The 11,924-nt window shown below is 39.9% G+C and overlaps 1 protein-coding gene across 1 annotated transcript in view; it reads left to right on the top strand.

Moving 5' to 3' along the window:
* Window positions 1-250: 250 nt before the first annotated feature.
* LOC104164629 (kalirin-like) overlaps window positions 251-11,924 on the top strand; it is a gene marked incomplete at its 5' end in the record, with an annotated part of 45,417 nt that continues 33,743 nt past the window's right edge. Inside the window, one exon of the mRNA XM_009704016.1 lies at window positions 251-373. Coding sequence (XP_009702318.1) covers window positions 251-373 — 123 coding nt within the window. The remainder of the gene's footprint in view (window positions 374-11,924) is intronic.

Here is an 11,924-nt window from a genome sequence, read left to right as displayed (position 1 = left end):
CTGCCAGGCTCAAATAACAAAGCCACACTTCAAAATAAATTGAATAGTAAAAATCCAATAATCCTAATTTACCAGGAACATCTATAAACATTTATCTTCTATATAGTTGGAATGGACTTTGACAGATCTGCATGTGTTTAGCCATAGCAAGCACAAAGCAATACCTCTGCATCTGTTTTATCCTCATCCTGAGAATTTCTCTGTGCTGCTGAGACAGGAGAGGTAATTGAATGTTCTTCATTTCTGGCAGGTACTGGACTGGATTGAAAATCACGGGGAAGCCTTTCTGAGTAAACATACAGGAGTGGGGAAGTCTCTACACAGAGCACGTGCACTGCAGAAAAGACATGATGATTTTGAAGAGGTAGCACAGGTAAGAGTTGGAATCAGACTTCTGCTTTCTGGCTTGCTTTTTGTTACTCCTCTTGTATATTGAAAAAAAAAACTATTGCTGTTTTGGGTCACACTGCTCTCTTCAAACATTTGGAGCTGACCAGGATCCTGTCTCCCAGGTTTGAAAGTTAGCCTGCACACTGCAGAGCATGGTAGCAGCAGGACTTATAATCAGAAAATCGCCAGTGGGCAGTCTCAAAACCTATGAGAAATTGCAGGCAGTTTACAGAACAGTAATGCAACATGTTAGCACATAGAAGAGGATGGTTATGAGTGAGAATGACAGAAAAATCAATTGTAACTCCTACAGTGGAAACTGAGGACCTTGACAATAAGGTGGAAAGCAGCAGCTAGTAAAGAAGCAGGAGAAGCACTAGAGTGTGTTTGCAGTAAGGACAACTACCCTTCCACTCTTGTTGAGAGTACAGTGTATTATGTGGAAGGGTTTTTTGTTTGTTTTGGAATGAGAGGCAATCGTTACAGGTAGACATTATTATTATTTATTTTCCTCATAGCACAGTGTAAGCAAGGCTTGTCCAGGAATATGATGTGAAGCAAAAGCTTATAACTTTTCCTCGAAGCATGGTCATAGTAGATGTTTAAACGTACATCCTGTCTTTATTTATAGAATTTAAAGGAAAGAGGACTTTTGATAAATCCTTCCAGGGACTGAATAGCTTTTTTCTTTTTTTTTTTTTAATTTTTATTTTTTAAGTATCTTATGGCCAGAAATTATCCAGTCTCAGCTCTGGTTGTCAGATCGTGTTACGCCTTTTTGTTTTAGATTTGAAAATCTGTCAGAAATTGACCTTCTATAAAGGTACTTCTGCTTGGGGTATTTCAGATAAAATCCTGATTGATCTATGTAAAGCACAATGTATCAAATGCTTTGTCTTCCCACTGCACACAAGGCAGGTTATTGTTCAAATATTTCACTGTGGCATAAGAAAAAAATGTATTAGACTTTAGTTTTATTTTTCTGTAGTACCCTTCCCATGTGCTGGCCTAGTTTAGTTTAAGATGTTTCCAGCAACAGGGACGTACTTCTTTCACTATGCCCTCAGGGAAACTATTTCACTGCCTGATGGCAGCTACTGGCTAGATTTTTTTTTCCTCTTCTTCATAGTCAATTTATATTTCTCCCAATCTCCCCCCTCCCCTCCTTGTTTATATCCCTTTAGTCTTATTTATCTCTCTTAAGAAGATGAATGCTGGGGAAGGAGATGAACTAACAACCCTGAAATAACTGTAGAATGTTAACATGTCTTCTCCTATGTGCCTCTTAAACCATGTTAAACGTTTAATTCTGCTGGCATGTTCTTATTAACCAGTCCCTTAAATATCTTTTGTCATCTATTTCTTTGGATCCATTCAGTTTGCCAACATCCTTCTTTTAATTAGATGTTCATCTCTTGACGGAATATTCTATTGCTTGGCTTGCTAGTGAACTTCAGTGTTACCTTTCAGCTGTGATGGGATGTCTTTGCATATCATTGACAAATCATGCAGCCTGAAAGCAGCAGTTCTAGACTTATGGGTCTCTAAAATTTCGTGGGACCTTATGTGGATTTAAGCTTTCTCGTAATAGGCTTGAATTTCTAGAATTACCTTTCACAAATTTATTAAAATGGACCTTAGGCTAGAGGTTGCAAACCACAGTTCTACAAGGCCTCATCCAAACACACAAGTTAGTGGGAGGTTTTGTTCTGAAATCAACATTAAGACCATTTCCAGAATGTGTGCTTGAGTCAGCTGTTACTGGATGCAATGCTGGGTTAACAAATGAAAATGAAGATCATGTAATATACAGGAGGTGAAACTAGGTGATTTAATGTTCTTCATGGCATTAATATTTTCTAAATCTCCCTTCTCTATTATAAATTAGCTTCATAATTCCAGTTACATTTTGCATTTCTGGATCACAGTTAGCTTTTTTTTTTTCTTTTTTACCTCCTCTTTGAGTAGTATTTCACTGGAGAGGTAGGAAACAAATTAAGAACAGGTGAGAAAAGACAGAAAAATAACATGGTCTTGACAATAGAGATGAGAGCAAGCTGTGTAACTGTCTGCACATGGAAACAACAGCTCACTTAAGGCTTGCTCCACCTGATGTAATTTGGAGAAGCATCCCCTCATCAGAGTTTAGGAACCTTACAGATGTAGAGCTTGCATGTGTAGGTACTAGAGTAAGTCAGAAGAGAATTATTTCACTTAAGACTTTTCTAACCTCTCTGTTAGTCCTCCTTCCATACTATTTCTTCACAGCTCTCTGTGAATAACTTCAGACACATTTCTATGCACTTCATGAGGCCAAATTCAGAGCAAAGACTGTACAAATCTAGTTCACTGGATGACCGCATGTTCAAATGAAAGTGGGTGTTTGGGAGGAGGATGGAGAGGAAAGAGAAAAGTATAGTTTCCATGGGTGTAGAATCTCTTAGGTTCCTCTAAATCTGATTCTTTTACATCTTATGCAATAGCATCAATGAGCGTCTCATTGCTCTGCCTGGACACTTGTGAACAGTCACAATCAGTCCTGCACTCTGAGTATGAAGTTTATGGTGCCTCCTAATTAGAAATAAGTGACACAAGTCGAATGTAGTTACCTCCCCCCGGCTTTGACAGGAATAGTTTCCTCTGGTGCATTCACACCAGAATACTAATGCTAATTTATGAGGCCTGTCTGCAGTGTGACACTGGAATGTGGTGCTGGCAAATGGACGTGGGGACATGCACTGAGGGGAAGTGAAAGGAATCTCAGGCTTTATCTGAGGTCAAGGACTTAAGGATATAATACTCTCTGCTTTGGAAAGAGTAATAGCGAGGGTAAGAGGGGAGGCCATAAATTTATCACACCTGGAGTTCTTCTGCAGAAGCTTCTCGTGAGGTCGATTTGGTGGTTGGGAATAAATCTCCTCCCCACTCTGATTATGACCGGTTTTTATTCTTCCTAACTCACTTCTTGATGCTTAACTCTTTAGAGTTGCTTGGTAATTATTTCTGACTTAAGTTTAATTATCTGTCATTTTTCTCAAGGTAGTGAATACCTTTGCCATGACTAGGGTGGATAACTGGTATCGCTTATTGCCAATATAGCTATATAATAAAGCACGTGTGCTAAGATGCTGAAACAAAGTGATGAGTTTGCCCATTCCCCTCATCGGAATGTTAATTACTGGTATTAATGACAATAAAAAGAGATGTGTTTGTTTTTCTTAACAAATAAAAAGTGTAGGACTGACATACCTGGTGAGATTGACAGTATAATCAATAGTACTTGCTATTGGCAGATCTCTGAAAAAAACACTTATTCTGCTATACAGTATACATTTATTCTCCAAAATCTACTTTCTTTTGGCTCTGATATATTTGTTCTTAACTCCTCCTGTTTCAGGAAGGCACTTGAAAAGATCAGACTAGAAGCAATTTTCATGAGTTTTCTTGATATTTTCAACAGCAGGCAAAGCATTCATGTTCTTGAATGCTGCCTAACTGCGTGTAAAGAAGAGGAGTGTATCTGGGATTGCTGTGCTGAGAAATGCTCTGATTGACTGACCTGCCAAGGCACTAGATTGAGAGGTGAAACGTGCTCCTTCTATGTCTGATTAGAAACTCCACAGATTTATAAAACTGGATGTAGTGATTCAATCAGGCATGGCCCCAATAGATCACATTCCTGCATACAGCTGTGCTTGGAAAATGTCCGTGATTTTAGAGCGCTGCATTGTGGGCAAGAGGAAATATAATTTGGGGTCCCTTTCTCATAACTGATGTTTAGACAATGCTCTGGCAATTTTTCTGACTTGTGTTTATTCTACATGGAATGCACAGATGGCAAATGTTTGAATTTGGATTAAAAAGCCTGAGCTCATGGGAGGGAGGTTGTTATCTTGTACGTACCTGAGACTGTTTCTTAGCCAGTGCTGATACCCTTCAGAGGCTGCCACCTTGAAGATGCCGACTTTAGGCATAGTGCCCTACCACACAGTGAAACTTAGTAGTCAGGCATTATCGATGAGATAGATTTCAAGATATCTCCAAAGAAATACCATTCTGGATGAAGCTGCAATGTTCCTGCAGTGACAGCCTCTTTGCTTGGCTGGAATTATTTTGTGCAAATCAGGTAACCATAGTTCAGCCAGTTATGATTGTAAATCCTAAAATAATCTCATTTTAGGCTCTTCAACTTTTCCTTATTGAGGGCTTCTATCCTGAAAACCAGTATGCCTTCCGATTGGAAAATTCTGTTAACTGGATTGCATTCCCAAAATCTCCCAACGCTTCAGCACTATGGAGTTGAGCTGTACATGCTGGAAACCCTTCTCCTATTCTCTCTAGAAGAGAGGAGCCACAGATCATTCTCCTCCCTTCTGGCATTCCCGCCAACCGGAGGGATGAGATGGCTGGCCTTCTCGACATCCACCTCTGCTCACAAAGAGCATCACTGCCTTTGTGCTGGTGCAGAGCTAGGAAGGATACTGGGGAAACTCCTCTGTTAATCCCTTGCACTCTACTGCCGCAGGACTGAGTGATTTTGTGCTTTGAACGATCCGAAACAACCAATTTCTGCAGTCTTTCTGCATTTATGAGCTTTTCCATCAGATGTGCTGTTAAGATTTCCTGTCGGGCAGGTTTATCGGCATTTTTGGGCTGCGAACGCCCACCAGTACGACTATCAACCTGCAGATGGCACTCGCAATGCGTTGTAAAAGCCTTAAGCTCCGCTAATGGTAAACAGAGATGTTTCTAATCCAAAGTAACCAAACATTGTCTCGAAGTGAAATGAAGCAGAAGTGGAAGCTGGCTCGCACGCTGTCCCCTTGGTGTTCTCCCACCCCTGCCAAAACTCGCATTGTTCAAGGTCACCCAGAAAAACAAGCCTCCTATTTTTTTAATTTTTTTTTTTTTTTAATGCAAAGCTGAGCAGTCCATGTGTTAATGCAAGGTGGTGCTTGTCATCTGTGTTTATGGGATAAGCTGCTCTCGGATTTGTGGAGCTGCTTTCAAGGCTCTTGGGCCACATTATGCTTGCAGGTACAACTGAGTTTTGTGTTTAGTAGCTGTGGGTGTGTTTGCATGCAATAGTTGGGGTGTTTTTCATGGTCATCCAAAGACACTGATGTTTACAAGGTGAAATATCACAACTCCAGCATGCAACAAAGCACATGTTCTGAACAGCCTCGGTTCAAAATGTGTTGAGTTGTCCCTCATTATCAAACACAATAAGGTTGACTGGAGGCTGAGCTGTGGCCATCAAAGTTCGTGGGACTTGTCTGTATGCCTAGTGCCTTGGTTCAGGCCTTGTGACTTAAAACAGTTCTGACTTAGGTACGTGGCTAGATCCTGTACTCCTGACTTTGAAAGTTTTACAGAATCCATTTTGCCAAGGTATACATGCAATGCAGTGGACTCTTCTTGAATTATTACAAAAAAGGAGAACCAGACAAAATGCAAGCAAAAATGCTGAACTTTGCAGTGTGTCATTTGGGAAGCGATTCAGTTTTCCTGTTCTTGGGTATCTATGCTTGCTTTCCTCCAAGACAACTTTTGGAAGATGATGATTAAATACCTGAACACTGGCTTTGAACTGCAAAAGTTAACTTTATGTGTATGTACATACTTCCTTTAAGATTCAGCTCTTCCTTTTATTCTTCTCAGGGAGCTAAATGCATTTCCTGCAAGGGAAGGCTTTCAGAGGACACCTTGAAAGCCAAGGGCCTGCATCATCTAGAAAGCAAAGATTAGGTGATATTCTTCATCTGCGAAGCAATTTATGCTCCAGTGTTGCTGTGTAGACTATTCCCTTCCTCCATTGTACTGTTCCTAAAATGCTGTCAGTTAAGAGTTTTCAAAAGGCTCTTGGAGATAAAAAGAACTTTAAGTGTAAATATGTTGAAAAATATGATTATATTGTTTGTCATGTGAAGTAACCAGTGGATTCAGTAAGAAATCCTGCAGGTAAAAATGGTATTCTGTGATGTCTCAGTCCCACATAGTTTTACTTGAAATGCTTTAAAATTAAGTGAAGTAATGGAATAGTCAGGCCAAAGCTGAATTGCAAACAGCTACTTGTTTGGCCTTCAGGATAAAAACCTAGTGCTTTCTCATACAAATTCCATCTCTGTTGGATGTCATTGTTCTAAAGTTTGGCATGAAGTTCAATACTGATGTAAAACAGCTAGGCACAAATTAGGAGCTCATGCTGATAATGAGCACTTAAAGACCATTGTCCCAGGGGGATTTTTTTTTTTTTAATTATTATTATTACTTTTTAAAATTTTGTGACCTACCTGGTTATTGAAAGGAATAGCTCACTGGGCATACTGGATTTTTCCTTTAGGTTGGGTGACTAAAATCCTCATGTAGGATGAAATACTAGGCCAAAAGAGGGAGAAAGCAGATAGTTAAACCTGGTAAGAACTATACTTGAAGTTAGCAATAATAACTGTGGTTTCAATAATGCCAAATCTTTTTGAAAATAACAAAACTATGAGACAGGCAACAAAGCATCAGCCCTATTCTTATCTTCATCATCCTTTGGATGGTCATCAGCAAGTTCGGAAGCTATAATCTGTAGATTCCTGTTCACTTCATTTATGTAAATGCATTCACTTCTGCACAAAGAGGAAAAAATGCCCACTGGCAGGAGATTACACAGACCTTTGTACTGTGGTGCAGGAGCTCTGGGCTCCAGAACTCTTGGTTTCTTCTCCCTGCTAGCAGCAGCCAGCATCTGGCAGTCACACGCGGCAGAGAAAAATGAAACTGCCTATATATGGGTTGTCTGTGAAGGTTATCTTGGGACTTCTGGATCTAAAACTTCTAACAGCATAGCTGAAAAGCCAGATAGTTTATCATGGAAGCAATAGTATAACTTTTTGCATGAAGTCCAGCAGCTTCTAGGTGACTTAGGACATATCTACATTGCAAGTGCAGAGATACTGAAATTGTTCTGCACCACCAGAGCCAGGCACCAGAGAGCCTGGGAAGAGCTGAGCAGTATAGCTATGTTAGATGTAATGCTATGGGGACTCGACTGCCAGCCCTAAGTCAGAATGAGGTCATGTAAGACATGTTTTCCCTGAGGAAGTGTGATACTCTTCAGAGTATGCTGTGGATATCAGTACTATGCTCCATTGCATGATCTTGACATGCCCATGGAGACTTCATTAGCAGAGGTCGCTGAAAGAGCCTCTTGGCTAATCTGAAAGCAGTGTAACCGAATTGGTGGCCGTGGTACTCCACGATCTAGTGGTAATGGGGAACCTGTTTTTAGAGAGGCTCTATGATGGCACAGAAATCTTCCTAGTAATCATGTGGAGAGCTGTGCATATTACACCATGTCTCTGAGTTTGCATTTCAGTGTATTTCTCCTGAAGCTAGAAGTGATTTTCTTTCCTACTTCTCTTCCAAAATCACATGACAGCTGGATCTTTTCATTAAACTGCCTGCAGCATGATTCACAATCTAAATACTCCCTATAAAATCTCAAGGCTTGGCAACACAATACATTCTTGACAATTGCCAGGAGCGAGCTTCCTATCGCTGGTTTATTTGGGTAGGTTTATTTTTGTGTCTTTAAAATATGTTCCTTTAATTTGCCTATAAATGCATAATGCTGTTCCCATGGCAGACTGGGAGACAATGAAGCTATTTAAGAAATATGTATTTTTAATTCTAGAGGTTCTGGAAAATGGAATTTCTATTGTGTGGGGAATTCTGAGTTTTTTAATTCATTTCTTTTTGAATCAGAAAAGACAGCCACAATTACCTAAAAAAGAAAAATTCTGGAATTTGTTTTTTCAAGGCCATAAATTTCTTAAAGAAAACATTGGAAAATTATAACACTGATGCATTATATAACATGCATACTAAAAATATATTCAATATGATACTGATGCCTCAACTGAATAAACATACAGCTGAAACAAAAGATATCTTCCACTGACAATTTCTGTGAAACATACTCACGCTCACAGATGAACCACTCCTGTTTTGATTGACTTGTGTGTGTTGATGAAAACCATTGTCATCTAAAGGCTTTTGGTCCTCTCTGGCCATTTTTCTTTGTGCTCTTCTTATTGGCAAGTGAGTAGGTTATCAAACTGTACCTATTGATTCAGGGAGATTAATTACAGCAATGTCCAAATCTCATTTGTAATGATGGTGGACTAGTATTCTTCAATTCAATTTTTTTGTTGCTATTGATAGTGGGGAGGCTCAGGGGAAGAAAAGTGACACTATGAATCTGATCAGCATTTTTACTTTCTGATTTTGTCGTAGGGCCGTAGAAGGAGCTGCCCATGGCTGTGGTGCTTCCTCCGGGCCAGCCAGCCGTGTCGTTAGGAGAACAGCACAGCATTAGCCACAGCAACCATATTATGACATTGCTGCAAAGCACAAATATGCTGCTTTGCAGACATTTGGTAAAGGAAATTTCATGTACATTAAGCCAATATCAAAGAGATTTGTATTCAGTAACAGAGCAAAATAATTTTCATTAACATTGTGCAAATGTTCTGGGAGTAGACTAACTGGATCTGATTGATCACTCTGCTGCACAAGATTTAGAACCAAATCACACTTCCAATTTCAGAGAAATTGCTTATAATTAACTTGTTCTAAAGAATGGCTGTACCTACACTGCGGAGAAGCTGCTTGGTAGTGTGGTTGTCCCTCTCTTCTTTTCCTGTCAGAGGTCCCTGATTGTCCAGATGAAGGATGTCCTCTTATTCCCACATCAGGTGTTTGAATTGTCTAAAAACTACATTTGCATTATGAGACTACTGCAAATGTTTTATACTGAATATATATAAATGGAAAGTATTCAACCAACATTTTATTGCATATAAACCTGTTTTTAAAATTTATTTCCCTGGTATAGAGTTCAGATCTCAGTTTTCCCTGTATAGAAATAAGGCAACATCAGAGGATTTATAGAGGTCTTTTGGAATTACATGTGTGTGAACAGGAACAAAAATCCTAATGTGTATATAAATAATTCACTTGTTGATTCAGTGCGTGTAATCCAGCCATTAATATTGCCCTCCATAACTGTGATCTGTGAGGTCTGGTTTGCAGAACCAAGCCCCAAGAAAGCACTGGTTTGTGTCACTATGGAAATGGCATATGGTTTGAAGCGTTTAGGCATCTTTGTTTAGTGTCTGGTTCAGAGCACTACCACGTGCAAAAGCGCAGGTTCCTCTCCTCCTTTGCTGAGCTAGGGAGAGAAATTCTAAGATTGACAGGAGAAAAGCAGGCAAAATCAGCCTTCTCATGTCACCACTTTACATGAAGCTTGTTTGGGGAGAAAGGAATTGCAGAATTTGCAAGAAGTCAGGAACTGAGACAGGAGGTGTTTCTGAACTGTCAGTATGCGTGCATGTGTTTGTCTAGCGTGGTTGCATATATTAGTATGCAGCTAATACAATAGAAACCAATATGTGCTCCAAAATGGTGACACCGTGTCCTATTAATATGCAACCCTCAGTATTACTGGAGTGTTTTGTTCAATGCTTAAGGGTTGTTTTTTCTGTGCAGTGTAGGTAACTCCTCATGATATTAGTGAGAGAGCAGAGCCTGCTTTTGCCTCCCCCGGAGTAATGTTCAATGCAAAAATACACAGTGTAAAAGGGTGTTTGTGACTCATTAATATCAGGGAATGGAAAGTGCAGCCTTCATGTTAAATGTGTCAATCTGAGAGCTGAAGTGAATGCATTGAGCGTTTGGTGAAATGAAGGGTGTTTCTGCATGGAGAGGAGAGATGGCTGAGAGCATTAGTTTTTGGTGACTGGTTCCTGGTTGTTTTGCCTGTGGCCAGGATTTATGCTGACAAGCAGAACTTGGATTTGTCAGTGCCCACACATCAAAGTTGAGTGCAGGAAGGACTTGAAACCTGCAGCATTCCACGCCAGGGGAGAGAGGTCTAGTAGAATTTCAGTGTTACTTTCTGTTGTCTTCTGGGGTTCGTTTTAGGCTCAAAATGGACCTAGTTGAATCCTTTTTAAAATCAGAGGTAAGTGTTTGTTCCCACCACAAAAGTGGTTCAAATACTGCCCAGCCAGGAATGCATTCACACCAATCGTCCTTTGTGAAAAGTAATCACTTCTGACTTGTTTCATGGGGTGGCAAGCTGTCCCTCCCAGTTGCAGGCCATTTCCCAAAGGGTTCATCGTTTTATCTGTGCCAAAGCACAGTTCCTCAGTGCCCACAGAGTGATGGGCTCCATTCCCACTTCGCTCTTCTGTCATGTGTTGAAAACCAAATGGGAGAGAAGCAGCCTCACAGCACAGCCAGGGCTGTGCAGCCACGCTGAAATATCCGTCGACTCACCAGAGTGTGTGCTCCCCCTTGGGATGGGTAACTGGGTCACTAGGTCAGTTAATGATTGTAAATTTAGTTTTCTTATACTGACATGTAAATGTGGGACAGAAAAAAAAGAAGATACTTCAGAGCACAGAGCAGAATGCAATTTGTATGCTAAGATAGAGACACAAAATAAGGAGATTATTTTGGGATAAGAATGGTGAGAGGAGTGTGAATTGCTGCTTGGACCTGCTGGGCATGCCTCCAGGGCTGGGGGCAGGTGCCCAGATCCTACTGCTTGGAGTTTGGCACAAAACTGGGACTCTGGGATAGCAGGCAGAGAGAGATCAAAAGACAACTCGAAGAGAATTTCTCTGATCTTTGTTTTTGTCTCAGATTATGTCCAGTCTTATCCTTTGGGGGCCTGATTTGGGATTTTTGGAGGAAGGGGGATTGTATAGGGAGAAGGAAGTATTCGGCAACGGTAAATAAAGAATGCGCTAGAAAGCTCTCAGGATTTTTTTTTATAGTAAAGAATTTGGCAGATGTTGACTATGGAGGTAGTATCTCATACACCTGCAATATTCTTGGAGATCTACTACATGCCAAAAGTCAATATATTTTATAGCATGAAGATTTCTAATGGGAATACTGTTCTGTACCAAATCTCTCATTGTAAGTCATTATTAAGATATATTTGTCTCAGATCATGTGTGGCCACCTAATAAGGGCTGGAAATAAAAAAAACATTTTCTTTCTAAATCTTTGGATAACTTGAATTGCATTTCTCACAATAGAACACATTTTTTAAATGCACTCCATATGAATGCTTTCTGACCAACATGAAAAATGTTAGTTCCTGTCTGGAACTTTTCTAATGTGTAGGATTAAGTCTGATGTAAAATAAATAAAATGGTTTAGTACTTCCAGGATCACTACCTGGAAGTAGCCTGGAAGAGATTTTATTATTTTTTTTTGTCATTATAAATGTGCAGTACCTCTCACTAGCTGTTACAGAAGATTTTAATCTTTTGAAGTTTTAGGGAAGACAAAGCCCTTAGTCCATTTTGGTTTGGTGGCACCTCCGAAGAACTAATTTGACGGGTAAATTGTACAGACAGTTCACATGTCAGGGAAATAACAGTGGTGAAAAGTTGGTTTTTAAATCTAATAAGATTCAGAGAGTGGTTTCCACTCATTTGAAGCAAATTCCAATGTGTAAACCA

The sequence above is a fragment of the Cariama cristata genome, unplaced genomic scaffold (genome assembly GCF_000690535.1).
Source record: "Cariama cristata isolate BGI_N322 unplaced genomic scaffold, ASM69053v1 scaffold36140, whole genome shotgun sequence".
NCBI lineage: Eukaryota > Metazoa > Chordata > Aves > Cariamiformes > Cariamidae > Cariama > Cariama cristata.
This window is presented reverse-complemented; position numbering and strand designations above follow the sequence as displayed.